The sequence below is a fragment of the Trichosurus vulpecula genome, chromosome 3 (assembly GCF_011100635.1).
Source record: "Trichosurus vulpecula isolate mTriVul1 chromosome 3, mTriVul1.pri, whole genome shotgun sequence".
NCBI classification, from domain to species: domain Eukaryota; kingdom Metazoa; phylum Chordata; class Mammalia; order Diprotodontia; family Phalangeridae; genus Trichosurus; species Trichosurus vulpecula.
In genome coordinates this window covers 101,730,649-101,754,329 of record NC_050575.1, presented here as the reverse complement: position 1 = coordinate 101,754,329, position 23,681 = coordinate 101,730,649, and the positions used below count along the sequence as shown (strand labels likewise).

Below are 23,681 nucleotides of genomic sequence, written 5' to 3'. Positions count from 1 at the left end.
TGATTCTAAATCTAGCTGTCTTGCCAGTGTATAGAATTCTGCAGGGAAGAGATGGCCCGACCATGGAACTGGGTGCTTGGCAGGAAGTTCAGAAGGTGGGAGAAAGGTCCTGGAAGGGAGAGCCACTAAAGGCAGGCTTTGTCGGCTTGACATTACACAGCTGGCGATGGGGGTGGCTGGAGTAGTTCTAGTTCCAGTTCTAGTGTCTTGTCTTCTTCCCATTACCCAGCAAGCTCTGGCTGCCTGTGAGGATTTTCTGCTCTTTGCTGTCCTCTTCGAGGCCACTATGATTGATCCTTCTGTGGGCCCCCAACCCATCAGCTTTGAGATCTCTATTGGTACAGTATCTGCCAGCAAGTGCTACCTTGCCAACTCTTCTATGTCATTGGAGGGTGTGAATCACAGCCCTTGTGGGATCTGAGCCAGGGTCATTATGGAGTTGATTGATGGTCACTAGAGGGGGATCAGAGCCATGGTCACTATGGAATCTGAGCTATGGTTAATGGTGGGGGCAGGACCTGGTATGTGATCACTCTCGGGCTTTGTTTCATGGTCACTGGTGGTTTGTGTGACAATCACTGGGACTTCTGAACTGTGGTCACTCTGGGGCAGGAGGTGCTGGCCGTCAGGAAGAATCACTGAGCCGCAGATCACAAGGCAGAGAAGTTGAGGCTGGAGCAAGAATGGATGCTCAGACAAGAGAGAACCAACCTCTGTTAGAAGTAGACCCAGAACCTGAGACCAGACCAGAGCTAGATGGACAGGGAGGACCTGGGGAGCTGATAGGAACACCAGGGCAGCAGCCAGAGCCCATGGAGGGTGATGGGTAGGTCTACTGGACTGGGGCAGGGGTCAGTGGGTTCTGGCAAGGCAAGTGGGATCTGCAGATAGCCTTGCTGGGAGTGGGGGGGGATTATAATATAATAATAATTAGTAATTATTATTGTACAGCAATACAATAACAGGAATCACTCACCTCTGAATTCCTCCAGGCCCTACCTTTGCCTGCCCCTACGATATGAGAAGCCATGTATTCACGTCTGGAGTCGCTGGGAAGACCATACTTGGCGTCTTCAAAGCAGCAATTGCATCCAGAAAGTAGCAGAGAGGCTGGTAAGGGACAGAGCCCCAGTGGGGAGGTATCATGCTAGGGCCCCAGGGAAGGGAGCCCTGAAGGAGTAGGGTCACAGAGGGAGCTTTCCACCATGTTCCACAGGATCAGGGGCTGCAGGAGACAGAGAGGATGCTGAGGAGGCCAGGACCAGGGGCATGGGTACGGCTGCGGCAGGCCCTGGAGGAACTGGTGGCCGGGAGCAGGTGAGAGGGCTCCAGAACCCTGTGGCCCAAACTGGGCAAAGGATTGTCCCAAGGTCACACGGCTGGCTGTGGCACCTCAGGCCTGAATACCTTAGGGTGTTTCTCTCCCCTCCTTCTTCCATGACGGCTCATCATAGTTTATTACCAGCTATACTGGCTTTGTTCCAGGGTGTTTCCTCCCACTGGGACCAACCAAAGGATCACTGCTTCATATCAATTAGTCAACAGGAGTTGATTAAGCACCTACTAGATTCCAGGGGAGACTAGGACAAAAGTCAAATAGTCCCTGCCCTCCAGAAGCATATTATGGGAATATCTAGGGTAGCAGTTTTCAAACTTTTTATTCTCCTGACACATTTACACTCTTAAAAATTATTGAGGAACCCTTACCCAAGAGCTTTAGTTTATGTGGATTTTATCTATCAATACTGACTGTATTCAAAATCAAAACATCTTAGTATTGTTAAGAAAATAGTTTTGACCTTGCAGACTGCCTGAAAGATCTCTGAGACCATACTTTTTAAAATTTTTTATTTATTTTTAGTTTACAACATTCAGTTCCACAAACTTTCCAAAATTTTCTCCCTTTCCATAAGATGGCATGTAATCTGATATAGCCTCTACATATACACTCACATTAAACATATTTTCACATTAGTCATGTTGCAAAGAAGAATTATAACCAATGGAATGAACCATGAGAAAGAAGAAACAAAACAAAACAAGGAGAGAGCAAATAGTCTGCTTCCATCTGCATTCAGACTCCAAAGTTCTTTGTCTGGATGTGGACGGCATTTTCCATCATGAGCCTTTTGGAGATGTCTTAGAACCTTACATTTCTGAGAAGAGCCAGGTCTGTCAAAGTTAGTCATCGCACGAGGTGGCTGTTACTGTGTACAGTGTTTTCCTGGTTCTGCTCCCCTCACTCAGCAACTGAGACCACACTTTGAGAACCGATGATTTAGAGATCACTGTCCCATGCCTTCAATTTTCATGTGAGGAGACCCGCCAGGGGAGATAGGTGGACTTGCTGAAGGTCACACAGGTAGTAAGCATCTAAGAGCTCAGTCCCCTTTCGCTGCTCTGGAGAGCAGCCTCACGCCCTTTTAGGAAAGAATCTGTAGACTCCCTGACTCGCTGAAACTAGAGGAATGAAGGAGGCCACGTAGTGCCTCATCCCAATAATCGAACTAACTCAGTCTTAGAGTTCAGGGGCAGCTGAGTGGTACAGTGGATAGAGCGCTGGGCCTACAGTCAGGAAGACCTGAGTTCAAAGTTGGCTATAGATGCTTCCTAGTTGTGTGACCCTGGGCAAGTCACTTAACCCTGTTTGCCTCAGTTTCCTCATCTGTAAAATGAGCTGGAGAAGGAAATGGCAAACTACTGTGGTATCTTTACCAAGAAAACCCCAAATGGGGTCACAACTATAAACAACTAAACGTCAGCAACAATGTTGAACTCTTCCCTTGTTTTTCCCTTTAAAGATCATTTGGACTTTTTCCAAAACAGAATGAACAGAAAGAGACATTTTAAAATTACAGGACACAAAGGCTTATAGGACTTGGACTTATTTTGTTTTACTGACAATCCCTCCCTGAGACTCCTGTTACCTCCCTTTCTTCTTACTCCTGTAGCCCTGTCCTTATAATTTCTGTGACTTCCCTGACCTTTCCCCACAAACTCCCATGACGTCCATCACTTCTCCTCTAAGAACCATTAATCTTCTGGTCACCCTGACCTCTCCTCATGAACCCCTGTGATCCCCTCTCCTTATAATCCTTGTGACCTCAGTGCCCTTATCCCATGCTCCCTGTCTCCAGGCAGTACTGTAGGGGAGATGAGCGAAGGACCATGACCCGGCCCAATGCCCTGGATCGGAGCCGCAGGAAGCTGCTGACTCACAGCATGGTAGGTAGAGAAGGAAGGGGAAGGAAGGGAAGCTGGGGGATCACCTCCCTTGAGCTGTCTGTCACTTAGCTGACCTTCATCCCAGCACACAGCATCCTGCCCTACCACAGCCCGAGCCTGTCCCCATCCCTGCCCCTTTCTCTTGCTTAGGCTGTAGCTGCCCGGCAGGGCCTGCGCCTCCTTGGAGGTCTGAGGCCTAGCAATGTGGACCAGAAGGTGATGAAGGCCAAGAAGATCCTGGCCAAGCTCTATTTCCTCTTCCAGGAGGTAATGAGAGCCTGCCCTTGGAGGGCGGGGGGAAGGGGGAAATAACCTTTTCCTGATCATTATGATTGTAACAGCAGTGGTAGTAACAATGGCTCTTTTCCCAGTGCATTTTATGGTTTATAGAGTGCTCACAACAACCCGGTGAAGGAGGTTGTGCAAATGCTATTTAATCCGTTTTACAGATGAGGAAACCAGGCTCTAGAGAGGGGAAGTAACTTAGCCAGGGTTACAGTGCTAATGAGTGACAGAGAGAGAACTGGTGCCTGAACCCATGTCTCCTGACTTGCTCCCCAGGCTCTTCCTCCCTCCCTCCTTTCTTCCTTCCTTCCTTCTTTCCTTCCTTCCTTCCTTCCTTCCATCTTTCTTCCTTCCTTCCCTCCCTCTTTCTTTCCTTTCTCTCCCTCTTTACTTCCTTTCCTCCTTCCTTCTTTTCTTCCCTCCATCCTTCCCTCCTTCCCTCATTCCTTCCTTCCTTTCTTCCTTCCTGTCTTCCCTCCTTCCTTCCACCTCTCTTTTTTATCTTTCTCTTTCCTCTTATAAATGTTTATTGAATTTTATTCCCTTTTCAATTAACAAACATTCATTTTCTCTCTCTCTTACCTCCCCTCACCCCCGAAACTGGGGGGAGGGGGAAGAAAAAAAACTTTTGGACAAACATGTCTAGTTGAGCAAAACAAATCTCCACATTGACCACATTCAAAAACATGTGCCTCATTCTGTATCTTGAGTCCGTCAGTCCACGTCAGGAGGTGGGTAGCATGTTTCATGATTAGTACTCAGGAATCATGGTTAATCATTTCATTGATCGGATTTCCTAAGTCTTTGAAAGCTGTTTATCTCTACGATGCTGTTGTCAGTGTATAAATTGTTCTCCTAGTTTGCTCACTTCACTTTATTGGTTCATACAAGTCTTTCCAGGTTTTTCTGAAGCTATCCCCTTCATCATGCCTTATTATAACACAATAGGAATCTATTACATTCATGTACCATAACTTATTCAGTCATTCCCCAGTTTATTGACATCTCCTTAGTTTCCAGTTCTTGGAAGGGCTGCTGTGAATATTTTTTGTTCATACGGAACCTTTTTTATGGATACAGATCCTATGGTCAGTTTCATGACTTTTAGAGCACAGTTCCAAATCGTTTCCAGGGCTCTTTCCACTACTCCACCGATCTGAGGTGTCATTCCTCACCATCTCTGGTCCCTGGAGCGTTACTCTTCACTATCCCATAGTCTCCTAACTTCTTCTAGCCCCAGCCACCTCTCCCAGATGTGTTAGTCTGGATGTTCAGTGGGCGGCGGCGTGTGGCCCTTGCTCGGATCCCAGCACAAGATGTGTTATTCTCCGTGGTGGAGGAGGAGCGTGGACGGGACTGTGGGCGGATCCAGAGTCTGCTGCTCACTGTGAGGGGCCTGGTTGCAGGGCTAGCCTGGGGTGGGGGGCGGAGAAGAGTGGGTGGGTGGACTGTGGTAGAGCACCGGGCCAATCCAGAAGGCAATAGATTTAATTGACTGAGCTGGGCTTCCTGCTTACTGCAGGTACCTGGAGCTCCTCCTGGTGAGGTCTGTGCCAAGCTGGAGCTGCTCCTATGGCTGGGCCAGGGCAAACATGCCAAGGCCTGCACTCAGGAGCTTCCCCCAGAGTTGCTACCCCAACCCTTGAGAGGGCTACCTCACACCTTATACAGAGATGGTAAGCTTACACTTGGAAATGGGGTGGAGATGAGATGGAAGATCCAGGGACTAGTGCCTGGGATCAGGGTGTTGGTTCTCTGACAAACATGGCTTCTTTCTCATCCCCACCCTAGACTTCAGCTACTTTCAGCTCCGAGCTCACCTCTACCAAGCAAGGGGAATCCTGGCTGCTGATGACAGTGGCCTCTCTGATCCCTTTGCCCATGTCCTTATCTCAACACAGTGCCAGTCCACACAGGTAAAGCCAACGCTGCTCCCTTTCCCAGACCCTGAATAGTTGTGACAGGAGAATGAAATTGACTATCCTGGTGGATGGGTTTGAAACTAGTGGGTTGGCCTAAAGCTGGATCTTCAGGGGTCAGAATTATGTCCATTTGGGGGATAGGAATTATGGGGGGTTGGGCTCTTGAGGTAGTTTCCTATATTCTGAGGTGAATGGGGAAGGGATCAGGATGGAGGTACAAGGAGCAAGGCCAAAGTATCTCATTTATCCTCCTCCTTAGTTAATGAACAAGCATTTATTAAACAACTACTATGTGCCAGGCACTATGCTAGACTCTAAAGTTACAAAGACAAAAGATGCAATAGGCCCTGCCCTTGAAGACCTAATATTTTAGCTAAGGAAGACATGTTGTATATATTATATTCTGTCCACTATTTGTGATGTGTATAGGTTTAAAAACTCATTAAAATAGGTACAAATGTTACCTAATTACTAATATTTACTAAAATAAAGAGAAAGACCAAGAGAGAAAGACAAAGAGAAAAACAGATAGAAGAGAGGAGAGACGGAGACAGAAGAGGAAAGTGAGGGAGACAGAGAGAAGAGAGAGGGGAGAGAGAGAAAAAAAAGGAGAGAGGAAGAGAAAAGAAAGGAGAGAGAGAGAAAAGAAAGGAGAGAGGGAGAGACAGAGAGAGAGAAAAGAAAGGAAAGAGAGAGGAGAGAGACAGACAGAGAAACATAGAGGAAGGACAGAGGAGAAAGAGAAAGATAGATGAATAAATAAGTAGGTAAGTAGGTAAGTAGGTAGATAGGTAGATAGATAGATGGATGGATGGATGGGTAGGTAGGTCGATAGATGAATGGATAGATGTATGGATAGATAGATTGATGGATGTATAGATAGGTATAGATGGATAGATGGGTGGATAGGTAGATAGATAGATAGATAGAATTTATTAAGCACTTTCTATTTGGCAGGCTATATAGATGTATGGATAGATAGATAGGTAGATAGATAGATAGGTGGGTGGATAGGTAGGTAGGTAGGTGGGTGGGTAGGTAGATAGACAGAATTTATTAAGCACTTTCTATTTGGCAGGCTGTATAGATATATGGATAGATTGATGGATATATAGATAGGTAGATAGATGGGTGGATAGGTAGATAGGTGGATAGATAGATAGATACATGGACGGATAGATGGATGGATGGATGGATGGATGGGTGGATGGATGGATGGATGGATGGATGGATGGATGGATGGATGGATGGATAGACAGACAGACAGAATTTATTAAGCATTTTCTACTTGGCAGGCTGTATAGATAGATGGGTGGATGGGTAGATAGGTGGATAGATAGATAGATACATGGATGGATGGATGGATGGATGGATAGATAGACAGACAGACAATTTATTAAGCATTTTCTACTTGGCAGGCTGTATAGATAGATGGGTGGATAGGTAGATAGGTGGATAGATAGATAGATAGATAGATACATGGATGGATGGATGGATCGATGGATAGATAGACAATTTATTAAGCATTTTCTACTTGGCAGGCTGTATAGATAGATGGGTGGATAGGTAGATAGGTGGATAGATAGATAGATAGATACATGGATGGATGGATGGATGGATGGGTGGATGGATGGATGGATAGATAGACAGACAGACAATTTATTAAGCATTTTCTACTTGGCAGGCTGTATAGATAGATGGTGGATAGGTAGATAGGTGGGTAGGTGGGTAGGTAAGTAGGTAGATAGAATTTATTAAGCACTTTCTACTTGGCAGGCAGTGTTCTAAATGGTGAGGATATGAATAGGCTAAATATACAGTCAGTGTCTTCAAGGAGCTTACCTTCTAACGTGGGAAGATGCATAAAAAGAGGACTAGAAAGAAGAACAGGACAAGGAGGAAAAATGCTAAGCGTCAGGAGCAGGGCCAGGACTGACGTGAGCACCACTGGCTCGGGTTCCTTCTGAAAGCTTGGATGGGGCTCTGAACCAGAGGCTCACCAACCAGAGGAGAAGGCTGCAGGGTGGAGGCACCTCTAAGGTGAAAACGCTGCTGCTGAGGAGGTGGGAAAGTGTGGGGAGCTGGAATCAGAGCCAGGAGAGAAGTGAGCTCACTCTCCAGATAGCTCAGTCTCAAACCATTTCCAAGTTCTTTCCACTGCCTTGGACTGAACTTTAGTTTAACCTTAGACCATGATCTATGTGACCTTGGGCAATCCCTTTAACCTTTTTGGGTTTCAAGTCAGTCATCTGTAAAATGAGGGGGCCTCTGAGTCCCCTTCCAACTGTATGTTTTTGATTCTATGATCAGAAAATCACGCAGGGGGAGAGTTTTGGCCTTGGAATTAGAAAAACTAGGTTTGTCCGTGGGCCCTAACCCTTCCTAGTTGTATGACTGCTGGCCAGGCAATGCTTTCTCCAAGTCTGAAGTTTCCTTAACCATAAAATGGGAACTAATACTTGCATTATCTTCATTGCATTATCCCACAGGGTTGTTGTGATATAACTGTCAACCTTAAAGCCCTAGAGAGATAGGAACTCTCAGCACTCCCTGTGCTCTGCTGGTTTCCTTGTGACTTAAGTGGCTTCTTTTTTAAAGGACTTTTCCCCCTCATAATGTTTTTCTTTGGAGGGGGGGAAGGCAGGGCAATTGGGGTTAAGTGACTTGCCCAAGGTCACACAGCTAGTAAGTGTGTCAAGTGTCTGAGGCCAGATTTGAACTCGGGTCCTCCTGACTCCGGGGCTGGTGCTCTACTCGCTGTGCCACCTAGCTGCCCCTCCTCATAATGTTTTTAAAGATAATTTTTTTAAAAAATCTTTTGTTTTTACATCACCTGCATTTCCCAGTGTTCTACTCCAGTCTTTCCTTCTCAATCAGTCAGCCAGCAAACATTTATTAAACCAACTGTGCTAAGTTCTGAGAATACAAAGAAAAACAAAAGCAATCCCTCTCCTCGGAGAGCTTACATTGTCATTCTAACATATATAGACCTGTACTTGGAAGATAAATACAGAGGAAATAGAAGGTAGAATAAAAAGTGTGTGTGATGTGTGTGTGTGTGTGTGTGTGTGTGTGTGTGTGTGTGTGTGTGTGTGTGTGTGTGTGTTGGGGGAGAGGGAAGCAGTTCAGCAAAACTGACTCACATATCAGTAAAGTCTGACACTGTGTGTAGTGTTCCACACCCACAGTCCCCCACTTCCCAAAGAAGCAGAAGGAAAGGTACCTTTTCATTTCTCCATTCCTCTTCTCTGGGGCCAAGCTAGGTTATCATAATTCTGCATCATTTCCCCCATAGCTTTTAAAACATATTTGAAGCCACCGAGTTAGTAAACAGAGGTCCACTGTCCAGGTGAGGCTCTGACTGTTCTTTCCACCCTCTTCTGTAGTGCTTTGGTCCATCTGTTATCCCTCCCTTCTCTATCTACCCTCTGGATCTCTCTACCAGGTCCTGGAGCAGACGCTGAGCCCACTGTGGGATGAGCTCCTAGTGTTTGAGCAGCTGATTATAGATGGGCGGAGAGAACAGCTTCCTGCTGAACCACCCCTGGTCACCATCAATGTCTTTGATCACAACAAGTTTGTGAGTGTGTGTGTGTGTGTGTGTGTGTGTGTATGTACACGCCTATAAACTTGTCTCTCTGGGACTTGGCCTCAGAATTTCAGCCCAGCCCAACCCAATCGCTGCTGCAGCCACCACCATCCCTATCCCTGTTGTTGGCTCTGTGGCTGGGGTTTCCCCTGCCTTCCTTGCCCCGGTCCCTTCCACCTCCTATCCTCCCTCACCAGACCCCCACCCTCTCCTCCCAGCCTGGGTTGTTTTCCCCTTAGGGTCCCCCTGTGTTCCTGGGCCGGGCTCTGGCGGCTCCTCAGGTAAAGTTGATGGAGGAGCCCTACCGAGGCCCCGAGCTGCAATTCTTCCCCTTGACCAAGGGTCTTCAGGCTGCAGGGGAGCTCATTGCCACCTTTGAGCTCATTGAGCTGGATTACAGAAGCAGACTCGAGGTAAGAGGGGGCTCCTCAGACACAGGCTTATCTCCCCTCCCTTCCCCCACTCTTCAACGGGACCCACGTGACTCAATTAAACAACTTTACAATTCCCAATGTACTCTGCATTTTCCTGGATGAGCCAAGACATACTTATTGCCAGTATACACAAAGGGAGACCAGGACCATGGACAGGCCAGCAGGTTGTCCAAGGCAGCTTTGTTCTCCAGCCAAGTTGGGGAGGGTAGGCTAATTTATACTCTTACAACTGGGTGGAGAAGACAAAAACTATATTGGGATGGTACAGAGTTGAAAGTTTGGGTGAGAAGGGTAGAACAATGCTGGGAGAGGGAGAAACAAAGGAGATTCATAAAGGTTGAGTTAGTGAGACAGTGAGCAAATCATGACTGGACCGTTCCGACGCAGCTAGGTGAGTAGGAGCTCTCCATTGTCCTGCCCAAGGATAGCATTTTTTTCCTAGGGAAACACAGTTTCCTATAGTTCTCTATGTTAACAACACCTCATCTACCCAGAAGCCTTCACAGTGATTCCAAACTTTCTAGAAGCACAACCAAATAAGAAAAACCTAGGGTTTTTATTCCACATTGTATCCTATACGCTATACTTCACAGAGAGGGAGAGAAAAATTGTATGATAGGATTCCTGTCCTCATGGAATTTATCAGGTAACTATTATAGATGGTATTACATAAGAAGATGAGAGAGGAGCAGAACAAGGGGAAATCCAATGCAGAGGGGCTTTTGTGTCAAGAATATGGCTCCAGGGACACACACATACACCTATCCCTCACTCCCACCCCCAGAGCTTGTGCTTTGACTGTGTCCCCCCTGGATACAATTCCCCAGTAACTGATTCCCTGCTCGATCCCTACCATTTATCATTTGCCTTTTGCCTCTTCCTCAGCCCTCAGTGCCAGAAGATGTAGAGCCCCAGGATCTGGAATTTCTGCGTGACTCTACTTCTGAACGCCTCCATCTACCCCCAGGGGTGCGACCCCTGCTGAAGGAGTTCCGAATTGAGGTACCTGGGACCCTATGACCCCAGCTCCACCTGCCTCCTGCCCCGGGGCTCCTTTCTCAGAGTTCTTCTCCATATGTCCCCAAACCCCATTGGCTGACCCCTTTTTTTTAACCAGTTTCCCCCTTCCATAGCTCCCTTAGAATCATGCCCTCTCTCCCTCTTTGTGGTACCACATCTCATCCCCCCACACTTTTTATCTCTCCTATCTCTCTCTCTCTCTCACACACACACACACACACACACATACACACACATACACACACACGTACACAAACACACACATGTACACAAACACACGCGCGCGCACACACAGGTGCTGTTCTGGGGTCTTCGGGGGCTGGGCCGGGTACACCTATTTGTGGTGGAACAACCACAGGTCGTGCTGGAAATTGGGGGCCGACGTGTGGAGTCTGAAGTTCTGGCTAGTTACCGAGAGAACCCCAACTTCACAGAACTGGTCAAGCATCTGACTGTGGTAAGAGGTCATGGGGAGAGTGGGAGGTATCCTTTCTCCAGGGTTCTTGAAATCTCTCACTCCCAACACTCCTAGAAAATTCCCTGAGGTACAGGTGGTCTGATTGGGCTTATACTCTTTGATCTGTCTTGGGGCACTGATTCAGAAAACCTCAGAATCCGTTGGGGACCTACTTAAAGTTGGCCCATCCATTCTCTTCTTGACTTAGAATCCCTCAGGCCCTCTGAATTCATAACCCATTCCTTGGGTAGGTTACCAGAAATATCTTCCTCTTTTTCTTTCATCCCTTCTCTCAACCTCCAAACTCACTACACAAATACACGTCCTGAGCAGAGTAAAAGGATCCCCTGAGTCCCAGTGACCCCTCACATTCCTTGTGACTTTCCATCCCTCTTCCATACTCCATCCAGGAACTCCCAGAGCAGCCCTATCTGCAACCCCCACTCAGCATCCTTGTGGTCGAGCGCCGGGCCTTTGGCCGCACCATTCTCGTGGGCTCCCACATCGTCCCCCACATCCTTCGGTTTGCTCTCCAGGAGCCCACAGAGCCCTCTGAGGAGGAGGGGGTTAGGGGACTCCAAGGTGAGTGACCTTTACCTTCACAGAGCCCATGACAAGACTGGCCAAGTCAGACTTGGCTGCTATTTGGGGCCCAATTCTAGCCCTTCTCTGGAAGATTGGAGCTGCCACCTTTGCTTCACTGGTCTTATCCTACTGCTCCTCCTTCTAAACCTTGCAGACCCTGGGGTGATTAACTCCTTCAAGAACTTTTCCCAATGTCCTCCCAGGCTCAGCCTCCTCCTTTCTTCCTTTCTTCAACCTGGCCACCACTAGGGCCCAGGTTCTGTCTTTCTTTTTTCTTTCTTCTTCCTTCCTTCCTTCCTTTCTTTCTTTCTTTCTTTCTTTCTTTCTTTCTTTTCCTTCCTTCTTTTCTTCTTTCCTTCCTTCCTTCCTTTCTTTCTTTTTCTTTCTTTCTGGTTACAGGATTATAGTGTCACAGATTTAAAGCTGGAAGCTTCTACTAAAGGTCTCTTTTCTTTAACTGCTATGAAAAGCAGTTGTAGAGAATGTAGAGAATCACAGAAGCTCAGAGTTGGAAGCCTAGAAGAGCCATCTAAGCCAGCCTGTATCTGTATCTACAACATTTCCAACAAGTGGCCATTCAACTTCCACTTAAAGACCCCTCAAATGTTTGGGGAATTCTCTCACCCCTTGGGAAGAGACCATCCTGTCAGTGGAGATCCAATGTTGTTGTCGCTCAGTCATCTCAGTTGGATCTGACTTTTTGTGATCCCATTTGGGTTTTTCTTGGCAAAGATACTAGAGTAGTTTGCCATTTCCTCCTCCAGCTCATTTTACAGCTGAGGAAACCTAGGCAAACAGGGTGACTTGACTTGGCCAGGGTCACATGGCTAGTAAGTGTTTGAGACCAGATTTGAACTCAGAAATAGCAGTCTTCTGGACTCCAGGCTTGGTACTCTATCTACTTGGAGAAACCCCGCCTTCCAAATCCCACCCTACTCCTCGACTGTGGGTTAAAGATAGGAGGCCAAATCGAAAGTAAAGGGATTTATTAGCATGCAAAAGAAATTCATATTCCTGGAGTACAGATTTGTAGTTTATGACTCATCAACTCATTTAGAGTACACAGTCAATCAGCAGCATTCTGAAGCACCTTAGGAGAGAAGAGAAAAGGGAGAGGGAAAGAGGAGGATCAGTCAAGAGAGAAAAGGAGGAGATTTGGAATGCAATTGGCTGGATTTATTATCGGAGTCAGAACAAATTCAAGGTCAGAAGACAAAGAGAAGAGACTAAATACTTTTACAATCATGAAAGCAGTCCTTTTAGATGAAGCTTCTTATCTGAGGACAGCAAGCATTTGTTACAACATAAAACTATCCCCTTCCACTGCTTCAACCGTGTCCTTGCATAAGGGTTGGGAATTTCTGATATTAGGCTACCATTCAGTGGAGGGATTTCCACATTATTAGTCCATCCAGATGTTGCAAAATAATTTGGGTCCTATCTTTCTTTCCCACATTACAGAAAACTCATTCACTCCTAAGGCAGCCCATTCTGTCTCTGGATAGCTCAGATCAATTTTTCTTTCCTTACAACAAGGTGGGGTTGACTTCTTTGCGGCTTCCAGCAACTGTTTCTGCCTTTAGGCCAAGGAGGACTAATTTAATCCTTTATCTTGAGGATATCCTGGGGATGTTAAACAAAAAAAAATCAAAACAACATGAAAAAAAGTGATTGTGACAGATAGTATAGGCCAGGGGCCAGGCCACACATGTTCCTCTAGATCCTCAAGTGCAGTCCTTTGACTAAATCCAAACTTCACAGAACAGATCCCCTTAATAAAAGGAAATGTATGATTTAATTTACCATTTGTGAAGGGTATGCTATTCAGTCATTCTTCAGTTGTCTGACTTACTGTAACCCCATTTGGGGTTTGCTTGGCAGATACTGGAGTGGTTTGCCATTTTCTTCTCCAACTCACTTTACAGATGAGGAACTGAAGTAAACAGGGTTGAGTGACTTGCCCAGGGTCACACAGCTAGTAAGTGTCTGATGCCAGATTTGAACTAAAGTCTTCCTGACTTCAGGCCCACACTCTATCCACTGCACCACTTTAATAAGTTGGTACCAACATTGAGTTTTGTTATCTTTTAAACTTGTCCTCTTTTCTATAGTCACTGTGTGGTTATGCTTTCTTTATTCTTCATCACTTCGTATGTCTTCCCCTATCTCTTTGAATTCTTCACGTTCACCATCCCTGAGAATTCATTTTCTCTGTTTACTGGACCTTAAATTCCCTATTAATTATCTTTGTTCTATTCTTTCATTTGAGCCAAAAATCATGTTCCTTCATAGAGCAAAAAAGAAACAAAATTTGAGATGAGTGGTTTTCAGCCAGGGCAGCGACCCTTAGCCTAGGACTGGCAGAAGCCTCTCTTCTCTGCCTCCCCTGGAACCTTAGCTCCAAAATATATCACCTCTGCAGGAGAGGTCTATCCTTTCCCACTTAACCGTCCCAAAGCTAGTTTTCTCTGTAAGGTATTCCACCTTGGCTTAGGAGGATCTGTCCCAGGTCCATCAGTTACACTTCCCAGACTGCTTTTGGGGTCTCATGAAGATGAATAGAGGCATGTTTGTTGTCTTTACTCTCTCTTCGCCAGGAATGGAGCTACGCAAGCCTCTTGGTCATTTGTGTCTAACTCTGTGACCCCATTTGAGGTTTTCTTGGCAAGGATTTGGTTTGCCTTTTCCCTCTCCAGCTCATTTTACAAATGAGGAAACTGAGGCAAAGAGGGTGAAGTGACTTCCCCAGGGTCACCCAGCTAGTAAGCATCTGAGTCCAGATTTGGAATCAGAAAGATGAATCTTCCTGGCTCTAGGCCCTGTGCTCTGTGCACGATGGCGCCACCTAGCTGCCCTTTAAGCCTCAGACCTGTGAGTGAGTGAGTGAGTGAGTGAGGGAGGAATGTTTCTTTTATGTAGGAAGGGCCTCCCTTTCAAAGTTTCTGTCTTTTCACCTCTTGCAAACTCCCTGTTGTCCTTTACTTTCCCGGTCAGCTCCTTCTCAGGACTGCGCCAACTTTTGTAATTTATTCTCCGTGACCCGCTCTTTCTTTCATCGGTGTTCTTTTCCAAATCTAAATTAGTCCCTGAGTTCCCTCTGTGGCTTTATCTGCCTCTTTCTACGACTTTTCTTCCTCCTCGGAATCATTCATGTCTGGGTCTTCAGAATTTTATTTTTGAGTACTTCCTGTCCTTCCTGGGCTGTCTTCCCCATAGAACTTTAGAGCATGAAACCTACCCTTTGATAGCTACCCTCCGCCAAATGGGGGGGTATCCCATGCCTTCCTTTTCTTCCCGGTGATGAATTCTAAGATGTAATGATCACTATCTCCCAAGAGTTTCATCCTTTTTATTTTAGCAATGAATTCTTCCTTTTATTGGTCAGGATCATGCAGAGAATTAAAGTTCTCTTTTGTGACTCCCTCTCCTTTTTGGAGACTGAAATTATCATTAAAGCAAGTAAAAAATATATCAGCTGCTCAACTTTTGGCAGAGAGAGAGAGAGACAGAGAGAGAGAGAGACAGAGAGACAGAGACAGAGACAGAGAGAGAGAGAGACAGAGACAGAGACAGAGACGGAGACGGAGAGACAGAGAGAGATGCTAAAAGTACGGAGTTTTGTATTGCTTTTGAAAATTAGCTCTGGTCATATACATTTACATTTTCATAGTGATCAGGAAACAAAGACAAAGGTCCACTAAGAGATCAAGATTCAAAGTTCAATTTTAGTGTTTTTCAATTTACTTAAACAATAGAAATGTTAATGTTTAGAGGAACTTGGAAATGATCTGTCTTCCTGGATGGCCTGGGGTGAAATGTAGGAGCATTCCTTTTGATTAACAATGGACTTTTTCTCTTTATCCTCTACCTCTGAGGCAGTGGCTCTTCTGCCTTTTTACAAGTCTTCTATCTCTTTGCCCTTCCCCTGAAGCCTATTGACCCTTTTTCAGAATAATGATTTCAATTGCATAAAATAAAATGCATAATGCTACAAAGCTAACCAATTATGTTGACATATAATTAGAAAAAAATTTTCTTTTAAAGTTCATAGGCCCCAGGTTGAGTCCCTGTACTATCTTACCTGGTGATCTCATCAGCTCTATGCAAATCATTCCCAGATCTATATATTCAATCTTACTTTCTCTCTTGAGCTATAATCTCACACCTCCAATTACTTTTTAGACAGGAACTGGATGTCCCATAGGCATCTTAAACTCAACATGTCTAAAACAGAATTCATCTTCCCTTTCCTGTTACTGTTAAAGGCAATGTCATTTCCCCAGTCACCCAGGCTCAATGCCTTAGTGCCATCTTTGAGATGTCATCCATAAGTTCTAGAAGCAAGATCCTCAAGCCCCCTTTTATCACTCTTTAAAAATTTTATTTAATTTATTTTAACATATTTTATATATTATATTATGTTTATATATTGTTATATATTTTATTTATTATTTATTATTAAAATGTATTTTGTGGCAAACTCTTACAGTAAATTCTAGCTTTTTACTATTCTTGTCTGCTGTGCTGAGGTCTCTCAGTCACTGTGAGAGGCATTATACCTTTCTCACCATCTGAAACTAGCATGTTCAGCTGCCTTAGACAAATAGAAGATAGTCTTTGGGCCCTAATCCAAACTGCTGTCCTCAGGAAGAGGGTCTCATACAGAGATCCAATTACCAGCCATGTTGTATCTCTTCTGATCCCTTCTTCCCCAAGGCAAACTCTTCAGATCTGGCCATAGCACCTTCACCCTTTATTTAAAAATTCATTGGGATCTCCAGGGTCTCTACTCAAAGTTATAGAATGTCATAGCTGGAAGAAACATCAAGCCCAACTCCCCCATTTCACAGGTGAGAAAACAGCCCCAGTAAGGGAAGTGATTTTCTTATGTTCACATTGATATTTGGCTTAACTGGAATTTTTTTTTTTTGCAAGCCAGATTTTAGTTGTTTTTTTTTAAAGCACACTTTTAGTTCCAAACTTTATTCTTTGCCCTCCCCTCTCCCTCACTCAATGTCAAGAAAACCAAAACAATTACAAATAAGTACAGTCATGCAAAACACATTTCTGCATTAGCCATGTTCCAAAAAAAAAAAAAAAGAAAAAGAAAAGAAAAAGAAAAGGGGGAAAATATGCTTCAATCTGCACTCCGAGGCCATCAGTTTTCTATCTGGAGGTGGATAGCATCATGAATCCTTTGGAACTGTGGTTAGTCATTATCTTGACTAATCAGAGTTACCAAGTCTTTTTAAATTTCATTTAAAATTTTTATTTTCAGTTCCAAATTCTCTGCCTCCTTTTATTCCTTCCCACACACCTATTAAGAAGGCAAGAAATATGATACCTATTATACATATGAAGTCATGCAAAACATATTTCCACATTAACTATGTTGTGAAAAAAAATGAACTAAAAAAAAGAAAGAAAAAGAAAAAAATGCTTCAGTTGGCATTGTGAGCCCATCATCTGTCTGGAAGCAGATTTTGTTTTTTATCATGAGTCCTTTGGAACTTATCTTGCTCAGCTATAAAATCTTTCAAAGTTGATTATCTTTGTAATTTTAGGATTACTGTGTAGATTACTCCCCTGGTTCTGTTCACTTTAGTCTGTAACAGTTCATAGAAGTCTTCCCAGGCTTTTCTTTTAGCGGGGAGGCAATCCGGGTTAAGTGACTTGCCCAGGATCACACAAGTAGTAAGTGTCTGAAGTTGGATTTAAACTCAGGTCCTCTGGATCCCGGAGTCAGTGCTGTTAGCCCCTGCGCCACCTAGCTACCTCTTCCCAGGTTTTTCTAAAACCGTCCCCTTCATCCTTTCTTACAGCACAATGGTGTTCTGTCATATTCATGTACGTAAATCTTTCAGTCATTCCCCGTTTGATGAACGTCCTCTCAGTTTTCGATTCTCTGCCACCACAAAAAGCTGCCATAAATATGTTTGTGGGTCTTTTCCTTCTTCTCCTTGGGTATACCCTCAGTAGTGGTATTGCTCTGAATCGGGAATAGGTCTCCTGCTTCCAAGTCCAGCACTTTTTTTTTTTTTTTAAGCTGTGAGTTTAGCAGTCAGTGTTGCTCCTTGTACTAAATTAACCCATTTCTAACTTCTGATCTTGACTCCATCCGGAGCCAGGACATGGAAGATTATAGCACCCAAGTTCTCTCTTCACCCCTTAGGCAACATTAGAATCACTTTACCTTTGAGAAAACCACCTTCTCTCAGGAACCTGACCAAAGACCTTGTTATCTTCCTTCTCTCCTTCCCACCACCCCACCCTCCCAGGGCGGAAGTATCTGGATTCCCCTTTGGTACAGCAGCCCCTTGGAGCTGGGACTTCTCAAGAGCTGCTGACTGTAAGAATGAACCCGTGGGGGGTGGGGGTGGAGAGAAAAGACTCAGTCCCAAATTGAGGGGACTGGGCAGAAGGAACTCACTCCCCTTTGTTGTACCAGAAGCGATCGAGACACACCACAGAGTATAAGTTTTAAGTGGAGAATTTATTAGCCGGCGGCCATCGGGGTATGGCACCACAAATTAATGGCAAATGTGTTGGGGTGATGGCTTGGCTTATATAGGATATGGGGGTACAGAGTAGGGGGGAAGAGGAACAAAGGTCCTGGCTGATCAAAAGATTCAGTCAGGTTATCGCACTAGTGGGATAATCTCATTTACATTCCTTGGTGGAGTCACAGAGTCCCAGGGATATCTCCCAGGCAGGGTCTGTCAAGTTATCTCTCAGTGGGATGGTCCTATCTATTGACATTCCAGGAAGGAGCCAAGGAGTCTCAGGGGGTTTGCTAAATACCAAAGATATCTGAGTCCATTCTTTCTGGGGGGGCTTGTCAGTAGCTAGGGGTTACTAATTTTCCTTGTATTACACCTTCCTCCCCCAGAAGCCCCTTAGGAAGCTGCCTCGGGGCAGCCTCTTGGAGAAAGGGCAACAGCTCCAAGAAGATGTGCCAGAGCTCGATGAGCTGGACTGGTGGTCTAAATACTATGCCTCCCTGCAGGAGCTTGGGGACCAGGTGGGATATGGACAGGGAGGGGCATATGATGGGAGAAAGGCATGTGGGAGCCAGAGGGTAACTAGGATATTTAAGAGGGGTCACTTATCTCCCACCATGATTTCAGATGACCATGGATGAGGAAGACAATGAAGATAATGAATATTCAGGTGAGGAATCCTTGTGCACCTCTCATCAATTGGCTTATAACTTTGACATCTCTGACTCAACTATTTCTACCTTTCTCAGATGTATTGAATCCCTTTTCTGGGGACATGGATGTTCAAGATGGGGCCAAGTTTAAAGCTGAGGCCCCAGTATCCCAGAGAAAACCAATTGCCACTCTGAAGGTGCTAGGGGCTGCGGTGGGACTGGGTTTGGGGCAGGGCTAGGGTACTTAGACTGGACTCTGTAAGGGACTAGGCCAGGGGTGGGGAACCTGGGGCCTCAAGGCCACATGTGGCCACAGATTCCCTACCCCTGTACTAGTCTGTATAGGTCTCTTGGGTGCACTGGATGAGGCTCTGGGCTGAGATAGGAATCCCATAGATCTACAATTCACCACTGGAGGATGAATTTGGCCAATTTGAGGACTGGCTGCATGTGTTCCCCCTGTACCGAGGCCGTGGGGGTCGTGATGGGGATGGAGATGAGGACAGGCCTGGATATCCCATGGGCAAATTCAAGGTGCCAGAGCTGTGTGTGGGAGAAGGGGAAGGGAAGACTAGGGGAAGAGAAAGGGAGAGGGAGGGAGAGACTCTTTTGTCCATGTGTTAGTGATAGGATTCTTTATTCTACCCAGGGCTCCTTCCTCATTTACCCTGAGTCAAAGTCACTCTCTGAGCCCCGAATTTCACACGGGATACCCCAGAACCGTCCCATAAAGCTGCTTGTTCGTGTGTATGTTGTAAAGGTGAGCTTTCTTTAGGGACCCTTCTGTTCCTCCATAAACCTCTCTTACATAAACCCCTGACCCCCAACCTGTCCCTGGTTGCAATCCTCCCTCCATTCCTGACTTGAACCTGTTATTCCTGGTCCCCTAACTTCACCCCACCCCCACCCTTTAGGCCACCAGTCTGGCCCCGGCAGACTCCAATGGCAAAGCAGACCCATATGTGGTGGTGAGTGCAGGCCGGGAGCGCAAAGACACCAAGGAACGCTATATCCCCAAGCAGCTGAACCCCATCTTTGGAGAGTGAGTGAGGTGGCAGACTGCCAAGGATCTGATGGGGCTGGGCCCAGTTGTGAATGCATCCATGTAGCCAGTCTTCTGGCCATGCTGGGAAGGGAACATCCCAACAGGCGGAGGCCCCAGAACTCAGGCAGGATACTTAGTATGTCTCAGGCATTCCTTGTCCTCCCCACTTGCCCAGGGTCCTGGAGCTAAATATCTCCCTCCCTGCTGAGACTGAGCTTACGGTGGCTGTGTTTGACCATGACCTTGTGGGCTCTGACGACCTCATTGGAGAGACCCGGATTGACCTGGAGAATCGGTTTTACAGCCACCACCGGGCTAATTGTGGGCTTGCTTCCCGGTATGACACGTAAGTGCAGGGGTGTAGTGGGGGCTCTAGATGGTGGCACAGGGGCTGGTGTATGGGGCAGGGGACGTGAATCTCGGACCTTTCAGGCTTGTGTTAAGTAGCCTAGGTCGGGCTGCCTCTTCCTGGGTGTCCTGCAGTCCTTCGATGTGCCGTGGCCTTTTCTGACTGGTGTTCTTTGCCGTGGTCTTAAAGATGCTAGTCTACACTGTATCTCAGTTAAATGTGTCCATGTGGCACGTCCCGATCGGTCATGCATGTGGCCATATTAAGGTCCTTGTCAAGTCACATGTCTACATTGCATTTTCCCAGGTTAAAGTACACCTCTGCCTTTCATGTCTGTATCCTGTGTCTACAGGGAAGGCTACAATGCATGGCGGGATGCCGTCAAACCTTCTCAGGTGCTGGCCAGCCTGTGTCAACGCAGTGGCCTCCCTGCCCCTGAGTACCGCCCTGGGGAGGTCAAAGTGGGCAGAAAACTCTTCCAGATACCCCTGGGGGTCACCTCTGCAGGTAACATACACACACACCTGGACTGGAGAGGGAGGTGGCAGAAGCCCGCCTGTGTGGCCTATTTTATCCCTATTCCATCATGGGCCAGGTGGGAGGGACCAAGAGGCCAGCACCAAAGCTTGTGAGGAGGAGCAAGCCCTGTCCGTGTTGCTACGATGGAGGGAGATGCCCCAACATGGCTGTTCACTGGTGCCTGAACATGTGGAGACCCGGCCCCTATACCACCCCAGCAGTCCAGGTCTGCTGCAGGTGAGAAGCTTCCCCTTCCCGTGCTGCTTGGTACATAAAGTATGACTTGTCTTTTCATGCTGCAGGGACCAGCTGGGTGGGAGAAGAGTCGGGGGAGCTCAACTCTGACTTGTGACCCCACCCTAGGGTTTCTTGCACATGTGGGTGGACATTTTTCCCAATGAGGTGCCAGCCCCGCCCCCTGTGGACATCAAGCCACGACAACCTATCAGGTAAAGGAAAGAACCTTAGCACCCAGACCCGCAACACTGTATGAAAATGAGGGTTTGAAGGTTTCTGTCCTTTGGCCCTTTCCTCACTTCTTCTCTACAATTTGGCTCTCCAGTGTCTGACTTCCCCATCTGTCACAAGGCTTTGGAGTTAGATTTGAATCTTCCCTGATATACGCTATCCATAGACAAAGTATTCCTGGACAAAAACCTCTCTGTGCCTCAGTATTCCTATCTGGAAAATAAGGGGGTTGGTTTTGGTGGTCTCTGAGGTCCTTTCCAGCTCTAGCTCTATGATCCTATGATCCCCGTCTGACATAAACAGCAACAGAGAGAAGAGACAGAAATAGAGGCACACATATAAGCAGCGAAAAAATTTAACAAACTTATCACTTAGTAAGGCATTAGAGGGAAAACAGAATTTAGAGAAGATGGGATCCCAGACCTTATGAAGCTCTTAGAGATAGAGAGATAGGTGGGAAAACAGACAGAGAGACTGAAGGAGAAATGAAGTAGCTATTGACCTGTAACTATGATGTAACGCCTCCTGGGCAGGTGGAATTCTAGATGACTCCATAAGCCCCAAACTCTCCTTTTTACTGGGGAGAGTAATAAGGTGGAGGGAGCTGGGGACAAGACCAGGTCAGATCTTGACCAAAGTGGCTTTCTATCAGTGCCCGTATCCAGGCACCCAGAAATCCCTAGGCCTCAGTCACCTAAACTAGGTTCATCTGGAGACAGAGTGCAGAGGGTTTGGGGAGCTGGAGATGTAAAACAGAGGGGGTGGAGGGCAGAGCACCAACAACAAAGCTTCTGTGAGATTAAAGATGACCCCTTAATCTCGTGGAAGGGATGCTTCCTTCAACCCTCTTCCCTCACACACAGCTACGAGCTCCGAGTTATCATCTGGAATACTGAGGATGTGGTCCTGGACGATGTGAATCCCCTCACTGGGGAAATGTCCAGCGACATCTACGTGAAGAGGTAGGAGACACCAAGGCAGTGCAGGCTAAGGGTGGGGGCAGCCGGAGCCCAGGGCCAGAGTGGGCTGGGGGAAGTCATGCGGGCTCAGACAGTGCTTTGAGGCCCTGGGGACTCTGAAAATGTTACCTCTTCATGCCTTCTCCATGCCCCAGCTGGGTGAAGGGCTTGGAATCTGACAAGCAGGAGACGGATGTCCACTTCAACTCGCTGACGGGGGAGGGGAACTTTAATTGGCGATTCGTGTTCCGTTTTGACTACCTGCCCACCGAGCAGGAGGTGAGCATCAGAAGAAAACCCAGCCCCTTTGCCCTGGAGGAGGCCGAGTTCCGACAGCCCGCAGTGCTGGTCCTGCAGGTCTGGGATTACGACCGCATCTCTGCCAACGACTTTCTGGGTATCAGCCTTGACTTTTGACCCTTTGTCTCCCCTACACCTCACGTCCCCAACCCCTGATCCTGTGACCCTAGATTCTTCTCTCCTTGGATCTGGCCTCATGTCCAGTGAGCTCTATTTCCTCATCAATAGCAGGGTCCTTGGGATCTCAGAGTCGGACATGACTGAACAACCACCAGTTAGCTTTGGCCTCGATCCTACCAGCTTTTGAGCTGATTGTGACCCAAGCTTTGCTGCCATCCCCAGGGTCCCTGGAGCTACAACTGCCAAATATGGTTCGGGGCGCACGAGAATCAAACCTATGCACCATTCGCCAGACCCACAACGGGGGCAGCCCCCACTGCAATCTCTTCCGCTCACGGCGTATGCGTGGATGGTGGCCATTTGTGAAGTTACGTGAGCCCGAGGACCTGGAACGTGAGAAGCATGAGGCTGAGAGCAGTGGGAAGAAGAGGAAGAAGAAGAGGAGGAAGGCCAAGCCGGAGGATGTGGAGTTCACCGACTCCAGTGGAAATGTCTACATCCTGACGGTGTGTGGGTGGTGGTGGCTGGGGGTGGGGGGGAATGGGCAGAGAGGGCAGAGGATGGGGGATGGGAAGTGGTCCCTGCAGGAGGTCATTCATCCTCTTTCTACCCTATGCCACCTAGGGGAAGGTGGAAGCTGAGTTCGAACTGCTGACTGTGGAGGAGGCTGAGAAACATCCTGTGGGAAAGGGGAGGAAGGAGCCCGAGGCCCTAGAGAAGCCCAAGTGAGTATGGTTAGGCTGGGAAAAGTTTGGGTTCTGCAATTTGGTGGAAACGCTGGAAGGAAGACAGATACTGGGGGCAATCTGGAGGTGGACCAAGGCCTCAGCTCATACTGCCATTCTCTCTCCCCAGTCGCCCTAAAACCTCCTTCAACTGGTTTGTGAATCCACTGAAAACCTTTGTGTTCTTCATATGGCGCCGATACTGGCATATCCTGGTGCTGCTGCTGCTTCTGGCCCTGCTCACCATTTTCCTCCTCCTAGTCTTCTATACCATTCCTGGTCAGATTAGCAGGGTCATCTTCCGCCCCCTCCACTGATCTCCAGCCACATCCTTCAAAATTTATTTTTTAAACCTGAGGAAAAAATCATGCTGCCAGAGTCCTCACAAGGACAACATTCAACAATTATAGAATAAAACTTATTAAATCTCATGGATCGTAGAGGACACTTTAAATTTTTGTACTGCAATAGAAAATGCATAGGAAATGTTTCCGCAAATAGCTTTACTTACAATCAGTCACCAAAT

At 46.7% G+C, this 23,681-nt stretch overlaps 1 protein-coding gene across 1 annotated transcript in view; it reads left to right on the top strand.

The window, feature by feature from the left end:
- LOC118844260 (fer-1-like protein 4) overlaps positions 1-23,472 on the top strand; it is a 29,518-nt gene extending 6,046 nt beyond the window's left edge. The window contains exons 16-45 of the mRNA XM_036752114.1: positions 230-338; positions 613-826; positions 993-1,113; positions 1,217-1,317; positions 3,138-3,225; positions 3,376-3,492; positions 4,745-4,897; positions 5,033-5,186; positions 5,302-5,426; positions 8,878-9,012; positions 9,261-9,434; positions 10,341-10,457; positions 10,771-10,932; positions 11,343-11,514; positions 17,796-17,866; positions 18,407-18,538; positions 18,645-18,687; positions 18,767-18,867; positions 19,067-19,204; positions 19,320-19,430; positions 19,585-19,712; positions 19,891-20,061; positions 20,417-20,571; positions 20,660-20,820; positions 20,947-21,032; positions 21,915-22,013; positions 22,166-22,407; positions 22,653-22,936; positions 23,055-23,155; positions 23,286-23,472. Coding sequence (XP_036608009.1) covers positions 230-338; positions 613-826; positions 993-1,113; positions 1,217-1,317; positions 3,138-3,225; positions 3,376-3,492; positions 4,745-4,897; positions 5,033-5,186; positions 5,302-5,426; positions 8,878-9,012; positions 9,261-9,434; positions 10,341-10,457; positions 10,771-10,932; positions 11,343-11,514; positions 17,796-17,866; positions 18,407-18,538; positions 18,645-18,687; positions 18,767-18,867; positions 19,067-19,204; positions 19,320-19,430; positions 19,585-19,712; positions 19,891-20,061; positions 20,417-20,571; positions 20,660-20,820; positions 20,947-21,032; positions 21,915-22,013; positions 22,166-22,407; positions 22,653-22,936; positions 23,055-23,155; positions 23,286-23,472 — 4,152 coding nt within the window. The remainder of the gene's footprint in view (positions 1-229; positions 339-612; positions 827-992; positions 1,114-1,216; positions 1,318-3,137; positions 3,226-3,375; positions 3,493-4,744; positions 4,898-5,032; positions 5,187-5,301; positions 5,427-8,877; positions 9,013-9,260; positions 9,435-10,340; positions 10,458-10,770; positions 10,933-11,342; positions 11,515-17,795; positions 17,867-18,406; positions 18,539-18,644; positions 18,688-18,766; positions 18,868-19,066; positions 19,205-19,319; positions 19,431-19,584; positions 19,713-19,890; positions 20,062-20,416; positions 20,572-20,659; positions 20,821-20,946; positions 21,033-21,914; positions 22,014-22,165; positions 22,408-22,652; positions 22,937-23,054; positions 23,156-23,285) is intronic.
- The last annotated feature ends 209 nt before the right edge of the window (positions 23,473-23,681 follow it).